Raw genomic sequence first — 26,090 nt, 5'->3', positions numbered from 1 at the left:
AAATGCCAGCGCATCAGGCTGTAGTTTCATAAAGTAGATGACTCAACTGTTGACTAATTTATACTAGTCTGTGTGTCCTATTCGGCATGCGGACCTTGTTTGACACGTGCGCTAGCCTATTAGCCTCGTTATGACTGACTTGTGATCTTTGCCCTTGCTTGTTTGGTTGTATTGACATTCCCCAGCCTTAGTTACCTTCTCAGTTTTTGTTCAAAATATTGAGTCATTACTGAAACGGTGCATCCCGAATGGGTGGGGACAGCAAATGTAACAGTATAGCTTCCGTCCCTTTCCTTGCCCCTACCTGGGCTCGAACCAGGGACCCTCTGCACACATCGACAACATCCACCCTTGAAGCATTGCTACCCATCGCTCCACAAAAGCTGCCGCCTTTGCATAGCAAGGGGAACAACTACTTCAAGGTCTCAGAGCGAGTGACGTCACAGATTGAAACGTTAGCCATTTCACATCGGTTACTCAAACAATGTACCAGGCAGCTGTGATTTACAACCTGATAGCAATATTTTTTTGAACTACCAAGAAATGTATTAGTGAATTATATGAACATTGGATTGAACAGCATCCATCTATTCTTCCAACAATGCCTTACTGTATGTCATGAAATTATGTGTAAAATATAACCTATTTTTAAAACCTTGTGTAAAGGTGTGTTCTTAAAAGCAATCGCTCTGGGCGTTCGTTAATTCAGAGCGTTGTCAGATTGTCCGGTCATAAATTCTGAGCGTTTCGCTCATGGAGCATTCAGTGAGCGCACACTGGACACGAGCGGAGGAGTAGGATTGATCCGAGTGTTCTGATCTCACAACCGCAGACAAATAAACAAGCTAATCGACCAATTTCTGGAACCGTGACGTCAAAGAAAAAATTTGAGTTGAGACTGCTGACTCACTCTTTCCACGTTTGCCGTTCAACCCGGATTCACTCCAAACTTTGATCTCCTGCTTACATTCATTATAATTTCTGCAGAAAATGGAAACCTATAGGTAAGTTAATGATAATATGTTCATGCAGTATACTTTGACTAGATCGGTAGTAAAACATGGAAGTGAATTTAATGTATTATGTGTGGGCAGAGGGAATTAAGCTATTATTCATATTTCACATCACAAAACATTCACTTCATTTTAAGGGGTCTTTATTACAGTGTGAATACACGTCTTGTAGTTAATTGTCATTACAACATGCAACTAACTGGTGGTAATTTCAGTGTGTAATTACAGGGGTTTTAACAACAAATGTTACCATGCTTGTCGATTTAGTGTTAGTTTCATAACTGCATCTGATTAATTAATAACTGTCACAAGCTTTTAATATCATGTGGACAGATACACTGGGTGTCCAATATTACAAGGGTTGGAGGCTCAATAGGCTCTAATTACCTACCAGTGAATGCGCACTCTTCAAAATCTCTTCAAAGTCGTTGCTAGCACATGCCCCCAAAAAGTGTACCATGTGGGTTAACTTGGTTGTTACATTACAGCCTTATTATAAATTGGATAAAATAGTTTTCCTCCCTCATCAATCTACACACAATACCCCATAATGACAGAGTAAAAACAGGTTTTTAGACATTTTAAGAAAAAAAACTAAACTATGAAATAACACATTTACATAAGTATTCAGACCATTTACTCAGTACTTTGAAGCACCTTTGACAGTGATTACAGCCTTGAGTCTTCTTGGGTATGCAGCGTCGCTGCACAGCTTTTTTCAAGTATCTCCAGAGATGTTCAATCGGGTTCATGTCCGGGCTCTGACTGGGCCACTCAAGGAGATAGAGACTTGTCCCGAAGCCACTCCTGAGTTCTCTTAGATGTGTGCTTAGGGTTGTTGTCCTGTTGGAAGGTGAACCTTCGCCCCAGTCTGAGATCCTCAAAGCAGGTTTTCATCAAGGATCTATCAGTACTTTGCTCCGTTCATCTTTCCTTCGATCCTGACTTGTCTCCCAGTCCCTGCCGCTGAAAAACATCCTCACAGCATGATGCTGCCACCACCATGCTTCACCATAGGGATGGTGCCAGGTTTCCTCCAGATGTGACGCTTGGCATTCAGGCCAAAGAGTTCAATCTTGATTTCACCAGACCATAGAATCTTGTTTCTCATGGTCTGAGTCCTTTAGGTGCCTTTTAGGAAACCAAGCGGGCTGTCATGTGCCTTTTACTGAGGAGTGGCTTCTGTCTGGCTACTCTACCATAATGGCTTGATTGGTGGAGTGCTGCACAGATGGTTGTCCTTCTGGAAGGTTCTCCTGTCTTCACAGAGGAACTCGGGAGCTCTGTCAGAGTGGCCATCTGGTTCTTGGTCACTTCCCTGACCAAGGCCCTTCTCCCCAGATTGCTCAGTTTGGCTGGGCGGCCAGCCAGTTCTAGGAAGACTCTTGGTGGTTCCAAACTTCTTCCATTTAAGAATGATGGAGGCCACTGTGTTCTTGAGGACCTTCAATGCTTCAGACATTTTTTGGTAACCTTCCCCAGATCTGTGCCTCGACACAGTCCTGTCTCGTAGCTCTATGGACAATTCCTTCGACCTTATTGCTTGGTTTTTGCTCTGACATGCACTGTCAACTGTGGGACCTTATATAGACTGGTGTGTGTGCCTTTCCAAATCATGTCCGATCAATTTAATTTACCCCAGGTGGACTCCAATCAAGCTGTAGAAACATCTCAAGGATGATCGATGGAAACAGGATGCACCTGAGCTCAATATTGAGTCTCATAGCAAAGGTTCGGAATATTTATGTAAATAATGTATATTTTTTATAAACTGGCTAAAATCTCTAAAAACCTGTTTTTGCTTTGTCATTATGGGATATTGTGTAGCTTGATGAGGAAAACAATTAATTTAAGAATTTAAAATAAGGCTGTAACGTAACAAAATGTGGAAAAAGGGAAGGGGTCTGTAGACTTTCCGATTGCACTGTAGATGCCCTCACCCGCTAGTGACATAATGCTGACTCTACTTTGGTCTGACCCCGCTACAGGCTTTCCAGCAAGAACCAGACAGATGTGTCCATATTCAGAGTTTTATTCTCTAGTTCACCATCACACATCAGCACACACACACATAGAAGTGATTTTTGTGTGGTTCTAAGGAAGGCAGAATAAACTAACATTAGGATCCATATACAAGAGGCTAATGAAATATACATACAATAGTAAAGAGATGACGTGATATATATGGCATGCTGTTCTAACAGTGGATGCTATAGTATAACATGCAAACACTTGGATATTCACACAGCAGGAATATAGAAGTACCCAGAGAGAGAAATAGAAGGCCTAGGCACTTAAGATTTATGTCCCTCTCTCAGGCCTGGCTACAGATCTTATCTGATCTTAGAAGGCACTGTTACTAGGCTCCTAGGTCATTAATCAAAGTGCACATGCAAATAGTATTTGTCCCTTATGGAACCTCTAGAAACTCTGCAATGTTGCCCTCTGATACAGTAGTATCATCTCTAGGCTATACATTGCAGCGGTAACATACAAACAATATAAACCTTGCTGATACACATACTGAGTATTCAACAATGATAATGACCTTAACACTTATTACAAATGTAGTAATGATAACCACACTAAACCGAGGTAGCATGCACGGGATGCACACAAACAATGCTATCATTAGCTGGAAGCTATCAAAATAACATTACTTATCTACAAATATCTAGCGCAGGGCAGCTATAAACAACAATCATCACACCAAATGTCCCCAAATTTACATGCCAACGGACACACACAACACTCTATTAACCTGTTAGGACTAGGGAGCAGTATTTACACGGCCGGATAAAAAAACGTACCCGATTTAATCTGGTTATTACTACTGCCCAGAAACTAGAATATGCATATAATTATTGGCTTTGGATAGAAAACACCCTAAAGTTTCTAAAACTGTTTGAATGGTGTCTGTGAGTATAACAGAACTCATATGGCAGGTAAAAACCTGAGAAGATTCTGTACAGGAAGTGCCCTCTCTGACCATTCCTTGAGCTTCTTGGCTCTGTTTATTGAAAACTGAGGATCTTTGCTGTAACGTGACACTTCCTACGGCTCCCATAGGCTCTCAGAACCCGGGAAAAAGCTGAATGATGTAATTCCAGCCCCTGACTGAAAAACATTATCGCCTTGGGTAAGTGGCCGATCAGAGGACCATCAGACTGAGGCTCGTGCACGAGGGGATCCCATGTTTTTATTTTCTCTCTCTTTGAACGTAAACACGCTTTCCCGGTCGGAATATTATCGCTTTTTTACGAGAAAAATTGCATAAAAATTGATTTTAAACAGCGGTTGACATGCTTCGAAGTACGGTAATGGAATATTTAGAATTTATTTGTCACGAAATGCGTCGTGCGCGTCACCCTTCTTTACACTTCGGATAGTGTCTTGAACGCACGAACAAAACAGAGGACATTTGAACATAACTATGGATTATTTTGAACCAAACCAACATTTGTTATTGAAGTAGAAGTCCTGGGAGTGCATTCTGACGAAGAACAGCAAAGGTAATAACATTTTTCTTATAGTAAATCTGACTTTGGTGAGGGCTAAACTTGGTGGGTGTCTAAATAGCTAGCCCTGTGATGCCGGGCTATCTACTCACAATATTGAAAAATGTGCTTTCACCGAAAAGCTATTTTAAAATCGGACATAGCGAGTGCATAGAGGAGTTCTGTATCTATAATTCTTAAAATAATTGTTATGTTTTTGTGAACGTTTATCGTGAGTAATTTAGTAAATTCACCGGAAGTTTGCTAGTATGCTAGTTCTGAACGTCACATGCTAATGAAAAAGCTGTTTTTTGATATAAATATGAACTTGATTGAACAAAACATGCATGTATTGTATAACATAATGTCCTAAGATTGTCATCTGATGAAGATCATCAAAGGTTAGTGCTGCATTTAGCTGTGGTTTGGGTTTATGTGACATTATATGCTAGCTTGAAAAATGGGTGTCTGATTATTTCTGGCTGGGTACTCTGCTGACATAATCTAATGTTTTGCTTTCGTTGTAAAGCCTTTTTGAAATCGGACAGTGTGGTTAGATTAACGAGAGTCTTGTCTTTAAAATGGTGTAAAATAGTCATATGTTTGAGAAATTGAAGTTATAGCATTTCTAAGGTATTTGAATAACGCGCCACGGGATTCCACTGGCTGTTACGTAGGTGGGACGAAATCGTCCCACTGGCCCTAGAGAAGTTAACCTCTCTAGGGTCGGCGGGACGAAATCGTCCCACCTACTCAACAGCCAGTTGAATCCCGTGGCGCGTTATTCAAATACCTTAGAAATGCTATTACTTCAATTTCTCAAACATGCATGTTTTGTTCAATCAAGTTCATATTTATATCAAAAAACAGCTTTTTACATTAGCATGTGACGTTCAGAACTAGCATAACCCCCGCAAACATCCGGTGAATTTACTAAATTACTCACGATAAACATTCACAAAAAACATAACAATTATTCTCTATGCTATGCACTCGCTATGTCCGATTTTAAAATAGGTTTTCGGTGAAAGCACATTTTGCAATATTCTCAGTAGATAGCCCGGCATCACAGGGCTAGCTATTTAGACACCCACCAAGTTTAGCCCTCACCAAAATCAGATTTACTATAAGAAAAATGTTATTACCTTTGCTGTCTTCGTCAGAATGCACTCCCAGGACTTCTACTTCAATAACAAATGTTGGTTTGGTTCAAAATAATCCATAGTTATGTTCAAATATCCTCTGTTTTGTTCGTGAGTTCAAGACACTATCCGAATGGTAAAGAAGGGTGACGCGCACGACGCATTTCGTGACAAAAAAATTCTAAATATTCCATTACCGTACTTCGAAGCATGTCAACCGCTGTTTAAAATCAATTTTTATGCCGTTTTTCTCGTAAAAAAGTGATAATATTCCGACCGGGAATCTGTGTTTAGGTTCAAAGACGAAAGAAAATAAAAACATGGGGTCGACTCGTGCACGCGCCTCAGCCCATTGTCCTCTGATAGAGCACTTGCCAAAAGCGCTAATGTGTTTCAGCCTGGGGCTGGAATTACATCATTCAGCTTTTTCCCGCCTTCTGAGAGCCTATGGGAGCCGTAGGAAGTGTCACGTTACAGCAAAGATCCTCAGTCTTCAATAAACAGAGTCAAGAAGCTCAAGGAATGGTCAGAGAGGGCACTTCCTGTACAGAATCTTCTCAGGTTTTTGCCTGCCTGCCATATGAGTTCTGTTATACTCACAGACACCATTCAAACAGTTTTAGAAACTTTAGGGTGTTTTCTATCTAAAGCCAATAATTATATGCATATTCTAGTTTGTGGGCAGTAGTAATAACCAGATTAAATCGGGTACGTTTTTTATCCGGCCGTGTAAATACTGCCCCCTACCCCCAACAGGTTAAGGAAACAGCATAATAAAGGTCCGTCAGCAGCAAACACTTGATTCTTTCTCAAGGTGGCAGGTGAACACGCTCTAACTTGGGCGGAGCCCTGGAGTGCGCCCAAGCGCCCTGATTGGTTGGATGAACAGATGCGTGAAGGGTCTGAAGGCCATTCAGATTGAGAGGGCCGGCTTTTTTCTTTTTACAGCCGCCCCTGGATTTCTGGTGGAAATCCACACATCTTAAAAGGCCTCAATGTGGGACTTAGTTCTGAAAGGGCCTAGTTCTATCCAGCAGGACAGGTAGGGCAGAGGGGCAGAACAGCGAAGGGACCAGACAAGGCCGGGTCCAGTCCTAGTGTGCATCTGGCCGAACTAGAAGGGCAGCTGATCACTTTAGAGGACCATGCGGGCCAGTAGGGTACTGGCTCCGGTGTGCATAAGGGGCTTAGGGGCCGCCCCAAGAAGAAGGTGCACGGAGACGCAGCGACAGTCCTGTGCCGCCCCATGGAATACCACTGGTATGGCGGAGGATCTTCTGACTCAGCTGGTGCTTTGCAGCTGGGGCCCATCCGTGTGCGCCGAGTACAATGCCGGAGGCTGGCTACAGCTGGAGGAGGTAGCTTGCCTACTGCCGCAACGAAATTTGGCATTTCGGCCACCGCTGTCGTTTGCAGGTCACTGGTTGGTGACTCTCTCCCCACTGCTGAAGACGATGGCTCCCATGGTGGAGCAGGTGGGGACCCCTGGACGAGGCTTTTCAGGGATCTGGAGGCAGGTAACGGCTGGGCCCCAGAAACGAGGTCAGGTGGTCTCTCGTGTGGCAAGGGCTGAGGGTCGTCCAAGTCAGGGAGCTGAGGGCCTAGCAGGGCAAGAAACTCAGGGCCTGACACGGCAGGGGACTTGGAACCTACTACTGACACTGAGGACTGCAACCCAGGTATGGAGGGAAGCTGCGAGCCTAGCTGAGCAGGGAACTTTTAGCCTAGTGCTAGTGTAAGTGAATGGGCGCCGGCTGAGGTTGAGGGCTACGAACTGGCTAGGGACAGACTGCATATCTAGAGAAGCAGATAACTCTGAGCCAGCGGGACAGGAAACCAATGGCCTAGAACAAGGGCAGGTGGTTTGGCGTGTAGCACTGAGGGAGCTGACTGCTTTTTGACTGAGGCTGCAGACCAACTGAGGTCAGAGAACCTATTGCCTAGCGGAGCAGTGGACTGAAGGCCGACTAGAGCTGGAGACAGCAAAACTAGAACGGCTGAAGGCTGGGAGCCTAGTGCTGATAGTGTTGGGCCTAACAGGGAAACTGACTCTGGACCTGAGAAGGTCAACGACTGAGGGCTAGTAGAGCTGGAGAAACTGGTACCTTTGAACCTAGCGGGTCAGGAGCCTGATAACCAACCTGGGCTAGGGACTGAGGGCCGACTAATGCTGGAGATAGCTGACCTAATGCAGCTGGAGACTGAGGACCTAGTGCTAGGGACTGAGGACTGAGAACCCAACACAGGTAACTTGTGGTTTAGCAGGGCAGAAGGCTGTAAGCCTCACGGTCTAGGTGTCTGTGGACTGACTGTTTCTGGAGACAGCGAGGCTAGTGCAACGAACTTAGGGCCTAGTAAGGCAGGAGGCTTTAAACCTTTTGAGATAGGCAACTGCCTGCCAACTAATGCAGGGGGCTGAGATCTGAGCAGGACAGGAGACTGCAGACCTGAAGATGGGGCAGATAACTTAGGGCCTAGCATGGCAGGGGGCTTTAAGCCTGGTGGACTAGGATGCTGCATACCCAATAAGGAGTGGTCTGCGGTCCATGCAGGGCAGGATACTTAGGGCCTGGCAGAGCAACAAACGTAGGGGCTACTAGTGCAGGGAACTGTAAACCTAGAAACGGCAGAGGACTGGGGTCTAGCACTATGGCATTAGTCCGGGAACCTAAGTCAGAACAATGTGAACCTGCAACTAGGTGCCAGAAACTGAAGGCCGGGTACTGGCAGAAACTGAGAACTTACCAAGGGGGCAGGATTGACTGGACCTACCGGGAAGGTAGGGAGCTCTAGACTTACTTGAGAGGCAGGAAACTTGAACCCTACAAGAGAAGTAGGGAATTCTAAACCTGACTCTCCCAGGAAGGAGAGTTCCCTTCCCTGACCCTACCGGGAGGGAAGGGAGCTCTGACCCTGTCCAGGAAGGAATGGAACTCTGACCCTACCAGGAAGGAAGGGAACTCTGACCCCCTGGGGGAGGCAGGGAACTGGACAACTAGCTCAGGGGGACATCAGGGGTGATTTCTGATGGGTCACCTGCAGTGATGTCTGGCGGGTCCCCTGAGGCAAGGTCTGGAGGTAGGACCCTCGGTGCTGGAACTAGCTCGGTGTTGGCAGGCGGGGCTGGAGAGGCCCCAGCTTCCTGGCTGCACTTGACATCTGCAGTAGCTGCAGGCTGTGGCACTATTCTAGGAGCGGGCGAAGAATCCATTGCGGGCTTGGGCCTGGAGCAGGGAGGGGCCCCTGAGGGAGAGCAGGTAGAATCTTTGTGGCTGAAGGTTCCACGGTAGCATACAGTCGAACCTCGAGCACCAGAGTGTCTGCCTCGGCCAGCAGGGGGCTCCCACTAGGAGGAGAGGATGGCTCTGCAACGGCAGCCAGAACAGGCCACATGGCAGCGGCTGGCTGTGGCTCCACGACTGGAGCAGGAGTCTACTCAACTGTGGCTAGTCGAGAAGCTGGCTGAGGAGGGGTGCAGACATAGGTGTCGTGGACTGTGCACTCTGGAGTTGCCTTTATCTGATGGGGAGCTGGACAGCAGAAGCGGACCTAGCGATCTGTTGGGTTGGAAGGACCTAACAGGACGTCGGTCGAAATAACCTTTTTGTGCAGCTCATGAAACATAGGACCAACACTTTATATGTGGTGTTTATATTTTTCTTCGGTATATGGCATGCTGTTCTAACAATGGATGCTATAGTATAACATGCAAACACTTGGGTATTCACACAGCAGGAATATATACAACAACAACAAAAAAATGCATGAAATTAAATGTATGCATTCACTACTGTAAGTCGCTCTGGATAAGAGCATCTGCTAAATGACTAAAATGTAAATGTATATATAGTATGTAGCCAGAGAGAGAAAAAGAAGGCCTAGGCACTTAAGATGTATGGCCTTCAAGCCTCCCGAGTGGCGCCGCGGTCTAAGGCATTGTGTCAATACAGGTCCTGGTTCAATCCCAGGCTGTGTTGCAGCCGGCCGCGACCGGGAGACCCATGAGGCGGCGCACAATTGGCCCAGCGTTGTCCGGGTTAGGGGAGGGTTTCGCCGGCCGGATTGTACTTGTCCCATCACGATCTAGCGACTCCTGTGGTGGCCTGGGCGCAATGCACGCTGACACGGTCACCAGGTGTACGGTGTTTCCTCCGACACATTGGTGCGGCTAGCTTCCGGGTTAAGCGAGCATTGTGTCAAGAAGCAGTGCGGTTTGGCGGCGGCATGTTTTGGAGGACGCACGGCTCTCGACCTTCGCCTCTCCTGAGTCTGTACGGGAGTTGCAGCGATGGGACAAGAATGGTACTACCAATTGGGGAGAAAAAGTAATTTTTATATGCACTACTGTAGGTAATCACGCACAGTATTTTACCAGCAACAAGGCAATTTGATGGAAAATGCGCAGGAACATTTGCATATTGTTTTTATGCAGATTTTAGAATATTTGTGTGAAAATCTGTCGCCAATTGGATGGAAACCTAGCTAGTGTTTCCTTTTTACATTTATGTTATAAACAATATCCTAAATCTAAAGCTATCCACCAATCAGACAATATCAAACCACCACCTATCCTGCAATGCAATTTGTGATTCTGTTATGGTTCTTCATGTTGATCAGCAAGCCTCTGACATATGTATCCATTTTCACCTTCAGAACACACATTGTCATGTGGACTGTCCTGTGGTTAGTAGCAGTCTTCCTGTGTGCCTCAGGTAAGTTATTCTCATTGCCTCAATAGAGACATGGTGTAGATGCAAGTTTAGGAGGGGTGGTAATGGTCAGCAATACATCTCAATTGCTTATAGTGTTATGTTGTCTTAAACTCATGTCTCTTGTTGTAACACATCCTTAACCTCTGTGGATATTCAGTATATCTTCAACTGAGACATGGTTCTGAGGTGCATGTTGTTTCTTTTTTCCTCAATGAAGACTGTTAATCAAGCAGAATCTTAATAATTGCAGTTGTCTCTCCTCAAACCTTTTTGTCACACCCACACATTCTCAGTTCTCCTTTCTACTCCCCCTCGTGTGTGTGTGTGTGTGTGTGTTTAAAGTAATATCCCATTCATCCATCTATCTATGTGTGTGTCAAATCAAATCCAATCTAATTTTATTTGTCACATGCTCCGAATATCCTCCCACATGTCACACATCCTCAGTTCTCCTTTCTACTCCCCCTCCTGTGTGTGTTTACAGTAACATCCCATTCATCTGAGTGTGTCAAATCAAATCCAATCAAATGTTGTTTGTCACATGCGCCGAATACAACAGGTGTAGACCTTACCGTGAAATGCTTACTTACCAGCCCTTAACCAACAATGCTGTTTTAAAAAAATAGAGTTAACAAAATATTTAGTAAATAAACTAAAGTAAAAATAAAATTCATAAAAGTAACACAATAAAATAACAATAATGAGGCTATATACACAGGGGTACCAGTATCGAGTCAATGTGCGGGGGTATAGGTTAGTCGAGGAGTTTGTGTGTGTTTACAGTAACATCTCAGTCATCCATCTACGAGTTTGTGTTTACAGTAAAATCCCAGTCATCTATCTACAATACCATTATTATTTTCACATGCACGTATACACTTTTCTTTGTATATCTCAATGAAGACTGTATATCAAGCAGGCCCACACTGTTGACCTTTGAGAGAGAAAGATATAACTTTTGTTATTGCTGCTTGGCAGCTTCAGGACAAGAAGAGACTTCATCAGCAAAAAGTTGTTTACTCCGAATGGGAAACATTTCGCCAAAAAAAAAGGTTTATATTGGACAAATTCAGCCTGGGTCTTACCAGGACACACAGGGAGCCCTGCCACAGGCATCCTGTGTAACACAGCTGAAGTCAAGCCTGGGTGGGGGGGCTTGACTTACTACAAGTTTAGATTACAAATTTACCAATCTAAAAACATTTAGCTGACATGGGCTAATTGAGTGACTGTTCATGCACAACCAAATTTCGAAATTGCACCTTGTATGTTCTATTATTCTAACTCTCAACAGTAAGTTGAGACCCCAACTGAGTTCCTGTGTGTGAAACTGGTCCGCGGGCCTACAGAAGGGGGGCCGCATGCCAGTTGCCCATCCCTGCTCTAGGCCATTGTCATAGTCCTGGAGGGCCGATGCCACTCGTTCCATAGTCAATAAATCCATGAATTCTCTTAACCAAATGTCCATGCTAAGCACTGCGGTTTGCACTCTTTCCATTTCATAAGTATTGTGCATTTGACTGTTAGGAAGGCCAATGCAATGATACATTGCGTGGTTCTAGGTTGGATATTGTCCACCCTACTTCCTAACAGGCACACCACAAGACAAAGTGGGATACATACACTCAAAATTCCAGTCAACATATAATCTACATCACTTTTAACGACTGGACATTTCCAAAACAGATTCATTGGTGTACCAACCTCACCGCAGCCATGCCAACACAAATCTGAAAGGCTTTGATCCATGTTTTTCAACCTGTGAAGTGTGATATAATCCCTGTGCAAGTCCTTCATTTTAATAATTGTATACCTTAGACAGTTAGATATTGATGTTGTGTTTTTCCATATTGCATCCCACTGTGCTGCGGTGAGAGATATACCCAAGTCCTGTTCCCAGTGTATCGGAGTAGGGCTGTTGCTGTTAAGGGAGGAGAGGCGAATGGGCTTGTATAAGGCGGAAACCATTCCTTTCCAATTAGCAGCATCCCTCAACTAAGTCCATCACACGTTTAGATCCCACATCAATACCCTTTGAGGAAATACATTTTATTATTGACTTGAGCTGTAAATAGGGTGGAAATGCTATATCATTCAGGCCAAACTCTGCAATCAAATTTTTAAATGGTATGATATCACCATCCCTTATGACCTGCCTCACCTGAATGATGTTTTGGCATTGCCAGGTAATATTAGCCAATGTCTGTTTCCCAGAAGTAAACAAGGGGTTGTTCCCTATTGGACATGAAGGGAGGAATGCTCCATTGATAAATAACCTTTTATGAAGTATCTTTGCCACTTCACATGGAAACTCCAGTAGTAGGTTATTTATCTTACAGTGGAACTTGGGGTAATACCATAGTGATAAGGAGATTGTCTTATGTTCTGTCACAGTTTTCTCCTCTAGCCACTCCCAGCTGCCTGCTATTGTCCCATTTCTATTCTCCCATGACAATAGGCATCTTGCATTATAAAACAAGTAATACTAATAAACATCAGGAACACCTAATCCACCCTTGCTTCTTGACATGGACAGTTTTTATGGTTAATTCTTGGTTTCTTATCTTTCCACAACAAGCCAGAAAATAAACGACGTATCTCTTTAAACCAGTACTGAGGAAACTGAAGTGGTATCGCTGACCCAAGGAATGATAGTCTAGGGAGGATGTTCATCTTTATCACTGCTCTACCCCATAGTGATGAAGGTAAAACTGTCCATCCCTTAATCTCAACCCTAATGGTTTTTAGGAAACCTGGTCCATATAGATCAAATATCTTACTGATATTTATCCCTAGGTATTTCATACCTTGTGGTTTCCATATGAAGGGAGGTGTGGTGGTTCAGGAATATCCTCACCTCTTACTCCAATTCACTTTATATCCAGAAAATTGGGCAAACCCTCTTATAAGCTGTAGCACCCTCGGTATGGAACAGCTGGGATTTGAAAGTGTTAGTAAGATATCATCAGCTTATAGGTTGGTTTTGAAGTCATGACCATGTTATGTGTGATGATTGTGAGGTGCTATACAAATTCGACAGACAAGATGGGGACTTCAAACAGGCCTATTGTACGTCAAGAGAACTGTAGCCTACAGATGGGTTAAATGGAAACTGAAATCTGGACACTGACTGTAGGTCTATAACCTCTCATATAGCCTTAATATTAACTCCTGCAGAATTAAGCATTTATTGCAGTAAAATGTTACACCAAATGTAGGCAAAATTTTGACTTGGCAACAGGAGAGGAAATATGATTTCTTTCCTTCAGCATCTTGAGAGAATGCAAATGACACCTACATAACGTCTGTAGAGGTGCACCTAGTGTTTTTTTGTTTGTTTTTGTGTTGGAAGGTGATGTCGGACCAGAGTTTACACACCAATCATTTTTTTTATACCACTACATCACTGGCTAGTGGTAGACCTATTAGAAGTTCATGGTAATACACATTGTAGCCTAGTCTAGTAAATTGACCTTGTGTGTTAGGGTGACCATCCCGTTTTCCCCGGGACAATTTCAGCCCTATTTCAGGTGTCCCGACTTTTCAGGCTACAAAAAAGGTAAATTTGTCAGTTTGACGCATCAATTAATGTAGGCCTAATCAATGGCAATCGCTGAATGTCATTAGGCACACATTTTGGTGTTTTGTAAACACCCAATAAAGACCCCCCCCCCCCTTTAATTGAAATCCTATGCAGTCTTGTCTGTTGTTTTGTAGTTTGATATTGAGCTATTGTAATTTGTGCTTTGGTGTAATTGTTATGTATTGAAATCTCAACACTAATATTCAACCTTAAATTGTGGGTTAAGTTTTTCTGGAGGAAAGGAGGGTCGAGGTGAGGAGGAGTATTATTTAGGATACTGTTTGAAGAGGTAAGGTTTCAAATAAAATCTAATTTTATTTGTCACATGCGCCGAATACAAGATGTACAATACATACAATATGACTACAACAACCTTACTGTGAAATGCTTAGTTACAAGCACTTAACTCTTATTTTTGGCTAAGAAAATATTTACGAAATAAAAAAGTAACGAAATAACAATAACGAGGCTATATACAGGGGGTACCAGTACCGATTTCAATGTATGGGGGTACAGGTTAGTTGAGTTAATTTAGGCAATATGTACAATAAGGTAGGTGTAAAATGACTATGCATAGAGAATAAACAGCGAGTAGCAGCAGCGTAAATGTTAAGGGGGGGTTAGGGTAGCCTAGTGGTTAGAGCGTTGGGCTAGTAACCGAAAGGTTGCAAGTTTAAATCCCCGAGCTGACAAGGTACAAATCTGTTGTTCTGCCCCTTCACAAGGCAATTAACCCGCTGTCATTAAAAATAAGAATTTGTTCTTAACTGACTTGCCTAGTTAAATAAAGGTAAAATAAAAAAAATTGATTAGCTGTTCTGCAGTCTTTTGGCTTGTGGGTAGAAGCTGTTAAGAAGCCTTTTGGACCTAGACTTGGCGCTCCTGTACCGCTTGCCGTGTGGTAGCAGAGAGAACAGTCTATGACTAGAGTGGCTGGAGTCTTTGACAATATTTAGAGCCTTCCTCTGACACCACCTGGTATAGAGATCCAGATGTTTTTGGAAGATGGGCAGGGACTCTGCTGTCCTAGCTTCAGGGGGAAGCTGGCTCCACCCTTGGGGTGCCAGGACAGAGCTTGGACTAAGCTGAGCGGGAGCGGGGTGACATGAGAGAACTTGGGAAGGTTGAAAACCAGGTGGGCTGCAGCATTTTGGATAAGTTGCTGGGGGTTTGATGGCATAAGAGGAGAGCCCAGCCAACAGTGAGTTGCAGTAGTCCAGACGGGAGAGGACAACTGCCTGGATTAGAACCGTCACCACTTCCTGTGTGAGGTAGGGTCGTACTCTACGGATGTTGTAGAGCATGAACCTGGAGGAGCGGGTCACTGCTTTGATGTTTACAGAGAACGACAGGGTGTTGTCCAGGGTCACGCCAAGGTTCTTTGCACTCTGGGAGGGTCGACACTGTGGAGTTGTCAACCGTGATGGAGAGGTCTTTGAGTGGGCAGGCCCTCCCCGGGAGGAAGAGCACTTCAAGGTTGCGCTTAAGGTGGTGGGCCTACATCCAAGTTAAGATATCTGCCAGGCCTTCAGAGATGTGTGTCGCCACCTGGGTGTCAGAAGGGGGGAAGGGGGAAAATAGTTGTGTGTTATCCGCATAGCAATGATAGGAGAGACCATGTGAGGATATGACGGAGCCGAGTGACTTATAGAAAAAAGAGGAGAGGGCCTAGAACCGAGCCCTGGGGGACACCAGTAGTGAGAGAGAGAAAAGGAAACAAAGTAGTGATCCGAGACCTGGAGGGGGGTTGCAGTGAGATTAGTAGGTGAACAGAGACCTGGAGGGGGGTTGCAGTGAGATTAGTAGGAGAACAGCCTCTAGTAAAGATGAGGTCAAGCATATTGCCTGCCTTGTGAGTTGGAGGGGATTGGGAAAATGTGAGGTCAAAAGAGGCAAGGAGAGGAAAGAGTTGGAAAGAAATGAATCGAAGGCCGACGTCATGAGGTTATGTGTTTAAAGTAATAACCTGTCATCATTTCTAATCTCTCAAAACATGATGTCAAATATGATCTCAAACACCACCTGCACTGCCAGCTAATTGACTGAACAAAAATAGAAATGCAACATGTAACAATAAAGATTTTACTTAGTTACAGTTCATATAAGAAATCATTCAAATGAAATAAATGAATTACGCCGTGATCTATAGATTTTACATGACTGGGAATACAGCTATGCATCTGTTGGTCACAAATACCTTAAGGTAGGGGCGTGGATCAGAAAACCAGTCAGTATCTGGTCTGACCACCATTTGCCTCATGCAGCGTGACACATCTTCTTTGCATAGAGTTGATCAGGCTGTTGAGTGTGGCCTGATGGCCAACTCCTCTTTAATGGCTGTGCGAAGTTGCTGGATATTGGTGGGAACTGGAATAAGCTGCCGTATAGTGCCTTGCAAAAGTATTCATCCCCCTTGGCTTTTTTCCTATTTTGTTGCATTACAACCTGTAATTTAAATGGAATTTTATTTGGATTTCATGTAATGTACATACACAAAATGGTCCAAATTGGTGAAGTGAAAAAAAAAACAACAAAAAAAAAACATTATATGAAATTAAAAACGGAAAAGTGGTGCGGTCATATGCTATGAAGCCCCTAAATAAGATCTGGTGCAACCAATAGCCTTCAGAAGTCACATAATTAGTTAAATAAATTCCACCTGTGTGCAATCTAAATGTCACATGATCTGTCACATGATCTGTCACATGATCTCAGTATATATACACCTGTTCTGAAGGGACAAAGTTGTGGAGAAGTACAGATCAGGGTTGGGTTATAAAAAAATATCAGAAACTTTGAACATCCCACGGAGCACCACTAAATCCATTATTAAAAAAATGGAAAGAATATGGCACCACAACAAACCTGCCAAGAGAGGGCCGCCAACCAAAACACATGGACCAGGCAAGGAGGGCATTAATCAGACAGGCAACAAAGAGACCAAAGATATCCCTGAAGGAGCTGCAAAGCTCCACAGCCGAGGTTGGAGTATCTGTCCATAGGACCACTTTAAGCCGTACACTCCACAGAGCTGGGCTTTACGGAAGAGTAGCCAGAAAAAAGCCATTGCTTTAAAATAAGCAAACACGTTTGGTGTTCGCCAAAAGGCATGTGGGAGACCCCCCAAACATATGGAAGAATGTACTCTGGTCAGATGAGACAAAAATTGAGCTTTTTGGCTATCAAGGAAAATGCTATGTCTGGCACAAACTCAACACCTCTCATCACCCCGAGAATACCATCATGCTGTGGGGATGTTTTTCCATCAGCAGGGACTAGGAAACTGGTCAGAATGATGGATTGTGCTAAATACAGGGACATTTTTGAGGGAAACCTGTTTCAGTCTTCCAGAGATTTGAGACTGGGACGGAGGTTCACCTTCCAGCAGGACAATGACCCTAAGCACACTGCTAAAGCAACACTCGAGTGGTTTAAGGGGAAACATTTAAATGTCTTGGAATGGCCTAGTCAAAGCCCAGACCTCAATCCAATTGAGAATCTGTGGTATGACTTAAAGATTGCTGTACACCAGCAGATCCCCTCCAACTTGAAGGAGCTGGAGCAGTTTTGCCTTGAAAAATGGGCAAAAATCCCAGTGGCTAGATGTGCCAAGCTTGTAGAGACATACCCCAAGAGACTTGCAGCTGTAATTGCTGCAAAAGGTGGCTCTACAAAGTATTGACTTTGGGGGGTGAATACTTTCTCAAGCCACTGTACACGTCAATCCAGAGCATCCCAAACATTTTTACATTTACATTTAAGTCCTTTAGCAGACGCTCTTATCCAGAGCGACTTACAAATTGGTGCATTCACCTTATAATATCCAGTGGAACAACCACTTTACAATAGTGCATCTAAATCTTTTAAGGGGGGGGTTAGAAGGATTACTTTATCCTATCCCAGGTATTCCTTGAAGAGGTGGGGTTTCAAGTGTCTCCGGAAGGTGGTGGTTGACTCCGCTGTCCTGGCGTCGTGAGGGAGCTTGTTCCACCATTGGGGTGCCAGAGCAGCGAACAGTTTTGACTGGGCTGCGCGGGAACTGTGCTTCCTCAGAGGTAGGGAGGCGAGCAGGCCAGAGGTGGATGAACGGAGTGCCCTTGTTTGGGTGTAGGGCCTGATCAGAGCCTGAAGGTACGGAGGTGCCGTTCCCCTCACAGCTCCGTAGGCAAGCACCATGGTCTTGTAGCGGATGCGAGCTTCGACTGGAAGCCAGTGGAGAGAGCGGAGGAGCGGGGTGACGTGAGAGAACTTGGGAAGGTTGAACACCAGACGGGCTGCGGCGTTCTGGATGAGTTGTAGGGGTTTAATGGCACAGGCAGGGAGCCCAGCCAACAGCGAGTTGCAATAATCCAGACGGGAGATGACAAGTGCCTGGATTAGGACCTGCGCCGCTTCCTGTGTGAGGCAGGGTCGTACTCTGCGAATGTTGTAGAGCATGAACCTACAGGATCGGGTCACCGCCTTGATGTTGGTGGAGAACGACAGGGTGTTGTCCAGGGTCACGCCAAGGCTCTTAGCACTCTGGGAGGAGGACACAAGGGAGTTGTCAACCGTGATGGCGAGATCATGGAACGGGCAGTCCTTCCCCGGGAGGAAGAGCAGCTCCGTCTTGCCGAGGTTCAGCTTGAGGTGGTGATCCGTCATCCACACTGATATGTCTGCCAGACATGCAGAGATGCGATTCGCCACCTGGTTGTCAGAAGGGGGAAAGGAGAAGATTAATTGTGTGTCATCTGCATAGCAATGATATGAGAGACCATGTGAGGATATGACAGAGCCAAGTGACTTGGTGTATAGCGAGAATAGGAGTGGGCCAAGAACAGAGCCCTGGGGGACACCAGTGGTGAGAGCACGTGGTGCGGAGACAGATTCTCGCCACGCCACCTGGTAGGAGCGACCTGTCAGGTAGGACGCAATCCACGCGTGGGCGGCGCCGGAGATGCCCAGCTCGGAGAGGGTGGAGAGGAGGATCTGATGGTTCACGGTATCAAAGGCAGCAGATAGGTCTAGAAGGATGAGAGCAGAGGAGAGAGAGTTAGCTTTAGTAGTGCGGAGAGCCTCCGTGACACAGAGAAGAGCAGTCTCAGTTGAATGCCCAGTCTTGAGGGAGCTCAATGGGTGGGATGTCTGGTGAGTATGCAGGCCATGGAAGAACAAGGACATGTTCAGCTTCCAGGAATTGTACACAGATCCTTGCGACATGGCGCCGTGTATTATCATGCTGAAACATGAGGCGATGGCGGTGGATGAATGGCACAACAGTGGGCCTCAGAATTGTGTCACGGTATCTTTGTGCATTCAAATTAGATCGATAAAATGCAATTGTGTTCATTGTCTGTAGCTTATGCCTGCCCATACCATAACCCCACCGCCACCATAGGGCACTCTGTTCACAACGTTGACATCATAGAACCGCTTGCCCACATGACACCACACACACATTCTGCCATCTGCCCGGTACAGTTCAAACCAGGATTAATCCATGAAAAGCACACTCCAGTGTGCCAGTGACAATGGAAGGTGAGCATTTGCCCACTGAAGTTGGTTACGACGCTGAACTGCAGTCAGGCAAGACCCTGGTGACGACAATGAGCACACAGATGAGCTTCCCTGAGACGATTTCTGACAGTTTGTGCAAAAATGATTTGGTTGTGCAAACCCACAGTTTCATCAGGTGTCTGGGTGGATGGTCTTAGGCGATATAGCAGGTGAAGAAGCCGGCTGTGGAGGTCCTGGGCTGGAGTGGTTACACATGGTCTGTGGTTGAGGCCGATTGGACATACTGTCAAATTCTCTAAAACGACTTTGGAGGTGGCTTATGGTAGAGAAATTAACGTGAAATTATCTGGCTACAGCTCTGGTGGACATTCCTGCAGTCAGCATGCCAATTGCACACTCCCTCAACTTGAGTTAACTTTGGCATTGTGACAAAACTGCACATTTTAGATTGGCCCTCTATTGTCCCCAGCACAAGGTGCACTTGTGTAATTAAAATTCTGTTTAATCAGTTTCTTGATATGCCACACCTGTCAGGTGGATGGATTATCTTGGCGAAGGAGAAATGCTCACTCACAGGGATGTAAACACATTTTTGCCCAAAATTTGAGAGAAATAAGATTTTTGTGCCTATGGAACATTTCTGGGATCTTTAATTTCAGCTCATGAAACATGGGACCAACACTTTCAAAGATGTTGCATTTATATTTTTGTTCGGTATATGTCCCAAATGAATTGAAAAGATCGGCACCACATGCCCCCATGATGACTTCTAATCATTATTGATCCAAGGAGGAGCCCAATGCAGCTAGACGCTGCTTAATGGAAAACATGGTCGTTGTGGATGTTGTTTCAAAGCCAAACAATGAAATGGACATCACTTTCTAAGGTGATGATTATAGTTATAGGGCAGAATTTTATATTTTCATAATTAATAGGCTGACACCAGGGCGGCAGGGTAGCCTAGTGGTTAGAGCGTTGGACTAGTAACCGAAAAGTTGCAAGTTCGAATCCCCGAGCTGACAAGGTACATCTGTCGTTCTGCCCCTGAAGGCCTTCACAACGACTACCTTATACACACAAATGTAAAGGGGTATAAATATATGAATGAGCGATGGCCGTTCAGCATAGGCAAGATGCAGTAGATGGTATAGAATACAGTATATGCATATGAGTAATGTAGGATATGTAGACATGATTAAAGTGGTGTTATTTAAAGTGACTAGTGACTAGTTTTACTGGAAACACACACACACTCGCAGTCTTGTTTAACTTACCTTGTGGGGACACACAATGTACACTGCATTCGGAAAGTATTCAGACCCCTTGACCAAACTGAGTAATCGGGGGAGAAGGGCCTTGGTCAGGGAGGTTACCAAGAACCCATCTCTGCAACACTTCTCCAGTCAGGTCTTTATGGTAGAGTGGACAGATGGAAGCCACTCCTCAGTAAAAAGGCACATGACAGCCCGCTTGGATTTTTCCAAAAGGTACCTAAAGGACTCCCAGACCATGAGAAACAAGAGTCTCTGGTCTGATGAAACCAAGTTTGAAATCTTTGGCCTGAATGCCAAGTGTCACGTCTTGAGGAAACCTGGTACCATCCCTATGGTGAAGCATGGTGGTGGCAGCATCATGCTGTGGGGATGTTTTGCAGGGACAGGGACACTGTCAGGATCGAGGCAAAGCTGAATGGAGCAAAGTACAAAGAGATCCTTGATGAAAACCTGCTCCAGAGCACTTCAGGACCTCAGACTGGGGCGAAGGGTCACCTTCCAACAGGACAATGACCCTAAGCCCACAGCCAAGACAACGCAGTAGTGGTTTCGGGACAAGTCTCTGAATGTCCTTGAGTGGCCCAGCCAGAGCCCGGACTTGAACCCGATCAAACATCTCTGGTGAGACCTGAAAATAGCTGTGCAGCAACGCTCCCCATCCAACCTGACAGAGGTGGAGAGGCTCTGCAGAGAAGAATGGGAGAAACTCCACAAATACAGGTGTGCCAAGCTTGTAACGTCAAACCCAAGAAGACTCAAGGCTGTAATCGCTGCCAAAGGTGCTTCAACAAAGTACTGAGTAAAGGGTCTGAATACTTATGTAAATGTGATATTATGTATTTTTTTTAAACCTGTTTTTGCTTTGTCATTATGGGGTATTGTGTGGAAATTGATGAGGGGAAAAAAACAATTTAAATCAATTTTAGAATAAAAATACCTAACAAAATGGGGAAAGAGTAATGGGGTCTGAATACTTTCCGAAGTCACGGTAAACATTCAAAATCCTATTTTCCCTAAACCTGACCGTAACATTAACCCCAAAATCTAACCTTAACCCTAAACCTGACCGTAACATTAACCCCAAAATCTAACCTTAAGCCTAAACCTGACCGTAACATTAACCCCAAAATCTAACCTTAACCCTAAACCTGACCGTAACATTAACCCCATAAATCTAACCTTAACCCTAACTCCTAAACCTGACCGTAACATTAACCCTAACCTTAACCCTGACCCTAACCTTAACCTAATTCTATCCCTAACACTAATTCTGCCTTAACCCCAAACCCCCTAGAAATAGCATTTGAGCTTGTGGGGACTAACAAAATGTGTTTGTGTTAGTTTACTATTCGTGTGTGGAATATACCCACAGGTATAGTTAAACACATCCATAGATGGATGACTGGGATTTCACTGTAAACACACACACAGGAGGAGTAAAAAGGAGAACTGAGGAAGTGTGGAAGTTTGTGTGGGTGTGATAAAAATGTATAGATACAATTGACTAAGTCAGATTTAAGATTCTGCTTGATAAACAGTCTTCATTGAGATATGAAAAGTGTGTGCGCTTGTGTGTGTGTGTGTGTGGTTCCAATAATGTGATGTGATATTGCACAATAACCGTTATGAGAGAAACCACATGCCTCCTTTTTAAAGCCTGGTTCTTCTTGTTTACTGTACTCCTCTGTGCCAAGGGGAGATTTTGTTGTTGTTGCCATTTCCCAATGTTTGTTCTTATCTTGTTAAAGACCAATGCAACTTCCCTAAAACATGATTGAAATTAACCTTGAACCTGCTCAACTGGGCTTTAAAAAAATATTCTAGCCCATTTGGAGCCGCTCCAAGCTATTGTGGGACAAAACGTCCTTCTGCAATGCCCCTGCAAGAAGAGAAACGAGAGAATGGACATTAAATGGCAGTTAGAAGACCATACCACCGTGCTTCACCACAGTGGGAGTCATAACACCACAAACATCGGGGAAGGATATCAAAACAGGGTCAGTCTCTTTCAGAATGAAGACAAAGACAACTGTTCCCTGCTCCTCTCAGGCATCACTGTCGCAGACAATGGAATGTACAAATGCTTCTTTCAAACCGAGACTTTGGTCTACATTCACATCACTCTGAATGTGGTTGGTAAGACATTGGTTTTGCTTGTTTTTTTGTTCATTGTCATTCTGCTATTGGTTGATTTATTTGTTTTCTCCAGCCCCCTTTTCTACTTCATAAATTACTCCATTTCAGGCATGCTGTAGTTGATTTATCTCTCCTCTCCAGCCAGCTACAGTGTCTGTATGTACCAGGTACTAGACCAGGCTTCGGTGGGTTTCGGATGGGGAGAGGGGTTCGGGGTGTACCAGTGTAAAGCCAACGGGGGATACCCAAAGGGCCAGATTCACTGGAAGATGGGTGGACATCCTCTGGTGAACACCTCCAGGAGGGATGAGACCCACCTGGATAACTCTACAGGACTCTACAGTCTGACCAGCAACCTGACCATGGATCGGAGTCACGGTGAAAAACTGCAGTGTATGGTGGAGAACACAGACCAGGCTTCTAAACTCAACTCCACCTGCAAGGAAAAGCCTGGTGAGTACAGGAGACTAGTGACACCAGTAGCCATAACACAGCAGCAGTAAATCATGGTACTGTAGTCAGAGTGAGGAGTTTCAGCCCCATAGTGATTTCATTGAAGAATGTTGGTTAGAGTCTCAGCTTGTACCCAAAAATCCAAAAACATCTGCATAGGAATGCATGAGAATGAAAAGCTAGGAGTGGCTGCATGCGCATGTGTGTGAAAGTGCATGAGGGTGGGGGAATCTAGGGGCAAGCACAGGCATAAATACAGAAAAGGAAAAACAAACTCTAAGCTAGAGTGAAACTACAGAGAAACAACAGCGTTATCTTTGGGACTAAACTATTAGCATTACCAATGTGTAGATAATAGTGTTTCCTCTGGCTGAACACAAATGTTTGGATAAAAATGTAGAAGCTGGAATACACAGTGATGTGTTGAAGAGTAGTAGACAAAGAAAGTTACACTGCTGTGACAAATAGGGAGGAAGTTAAAGTTTCATTTGGAAAGCCTTCTCACCACTTGGTCAAGTTACACTAAGAGGTCTGCCTTTTCAAATTCCTCAGCTTTTTGGCTTCTCCGTCTCTCATCTAAAACGTGTTTTTGGAGCATTTCATAGTTTGCATTAACTATTTATATGTTTTCTGTTTCCTCCCTGCTTTCCAGTATACATTAGAGAGAGTCTATTGGAGAGTCCTGATAAAGTAGCAGTAGCAGCAGGTGTGTCTGTCAGCGTGGTTGTGATGCTTGTTGCGGGAGTCCTGCTGGTGATCTTCTTACTGACGAGATGTCACCGGCGTGAAACGTCAACGGTGAGCCCTTGTCCTTATTATACCACTGTGATATCAGTCCAAGTGTTAATGCTGCTTGGATCTAGAAAAAATGCCAGCATCTGGGCACAAAACAGAGAGCGAACTGCAAAGGTGTTCGAATTACAAATAAAAAAAGACTAATAACACTAACAAACCTCATACCGTACTTACACATTCAATTTGATATTGATGCACCTAAATAGTGGTTGAATAGAGCAGTTTCAGTCCTTGTGTGTGATTCATGTTTTGTTTTGCCTGGAAGAAGCAGAGAGACATGGAGGAAAGAAGCGTGACCCAGCAGTTGAACATGTATGAACACTGAGTGTGTGGAGCATCTTCTCCCTCTGATACAACAATCTCTCCTCAACTGACGGACGACAAAATGGAGGATGGTGACTTGCAACAAGACAATCTGAAACTTAAAATAATGCCTGTGTTCAAAGTAGCAATGTGGAGCAGCATTGAGCAATGTGTTGTACTGTCATGTCTGAACTATATTCTGTGGTCATTATGCGATGAGGCAGGAAGTGAAAGAGAAGTGGAGAACAGCATGATGGGAGAAATGACTGGTCAAGGGACTGAACATGAGCTGAACTCAGTAAATGAAGTCCAGAGAAATCCCAAGAAATAAAGTAGACCTAAGGCAGCCTGTATATTGCAATTATAGAGTTTACTAACTACAGGTACATTCACATTTCTAAGAAGAGAAGCAGATGATACAGGACTACTATAGTTAACAAGAGTTTCCATGATGGCTGTTACATACATCTACCGCATGTTCCTAGTGTTACCCATTTGAATCATGTTGATAATTTATGTTGATAATTCATGTTGATAATTAGTTTTCATGTACAGCAGTCATTTCGCCATTTAAATGTGAATTTAATTATCTGAATATGTGAAGAATTGGACATGATCAATGTTTTCATTGCTGCTTATTATTTTTATTATTATGTAGCTTGCTGTGAAACAAGCATGTCATGGAATGACTAAATCAAAAGATTAGTAACTCTTTGGTCCAGGGTCCGTTTTGTTGTATTATTAACCATATTGGTTAAGCTTACAACACAGGAAGAGCTGATCGGAAATCAGGGAAATAAAATTACTTTTTATAGGTCTTGTCCCGAGGGACCAATACAAGTTTCACATCTGTGTTCATATTTATTTTGTGAGAAAAAAAACTACAGACATTATACAAATACACATATATCCACCCACCCCTCCCCTTTCCACCCACATGACCTGCTTATTTGAGTACAAATATCAAAGTTGTGATTTTAAACTGTTAATTGTTGGAGTCCCTATGTTGATACTTGGTTGCCTGGGTGGTAGGTACAGTGTAGTTAGTCATCATTAAGCAGTAAGAGATTGGCAAGACAAGGGATTGGTTTAGATAAAATGCTTGATAATGATGAAGCCACAGACTGCCAAAAGGAGAACATCTGTTTTAATATTTTTATACCACTTTTATACCAGTTGTATTTTATGCTGTAAGTGACAATACTGGCTGTTTTTCTGTGTGTGAAAGTATTGTTCAGTCGTTTTTATGTGTTTGTAGTGTTGGAAAGTAGCTGAAATTGTCTGCCCTCTTCCCTCTTGGTGTTTCTTTTTCAAATAAACTGTATGTACTGTGAATATGAAATTAGATAATAAACACTATATTAAATGCCATAATAAACCCTATATTAAAGCACAGCATTGATTGGCACTGCTACGCAGATGATACACAACCTCACATTTCTGTGTCACCAGAGGATTCTAGCTCCACGGATACATTATTAGACTGTTTTAGTGAGTTAAATACTTAGACGGCTCACAACTTCCTCCAGCTAAATCAAAACAAGACCGAGCTACTTATTGTTGGAGCCAAAGCACAGCGAGAGAATCTAGCAGCATATTTTAATTCACAGGCAATAAAGCTAAAACACCAGGTAAAAACCTAAGTGTTATTTTTACATTCCGAAGTAAACTTCGAATCACACA

At 44.0% G+C, this 26,090-nt stretch overlaps 1 protein-coding gene across 5 annotated transcripts; it reads left to right on the top strand.

The window, feature by feature from the left end:
* The first annotated feature begins 550 nt into the window (after positions 1-550).
* LOC106586686 (butyrophilin subfamily 2 member A2) lies at positions 551-25,790 on the top strand. 5 transcript variants are annotated; one of them, XM_045707503.1, is made up of 6 exons: positions 553-1,004; positions 10,306-10,364; positions 22,770-22,856; positions 22,998-23,309; positions 23,962-24,107; positions 24,370-25,790. In XM_045707503.1, exons 1-6 carry the CDS (start codon positions 991-993, stop codon positions 24,427-24,429), a joined length of 678 nt encoding a protein of 225 aa, XP_045563459.1. In that variant the 5' UTR covers positions 553-990; the 3' UTR covers positions 24,430-25,790. The 5 variants fall into 5 exon arrangements, with proteins under 5 accessions (XP_014029700.1, XP_045563459.1, XP_014029697.1 ...); XM_014174222.2 differs by having other exon boundaries at positions 573-1,004; positions 22,545-22,856; XM_014174224.2 differs by having other exon boundaries at positions 576-1,004; positions 22,545-22,856; positions 24,376-25,790.
* Positions 25,791-26,090: the final 300 nt, after the last annotated feature.

The sequence above is a fragment of the Salmo salar genome, chromosome ssa25, assembly GCF_905237065.1.
Source record: "Salmo salar chromosome ssa25, Ssal_v3.1, whole genome shotgun sequence".
NCBI classification, from domain to species: domain Eukaryota; kingdom Metazoa; phylum Chordata; class Actinopteri; order Salmoniformes; family Salmonidae; genus Salmo; species Salmo salar.
This window is presented reverse-complemented; position numbering and strand designations above follow the sequence as displayed.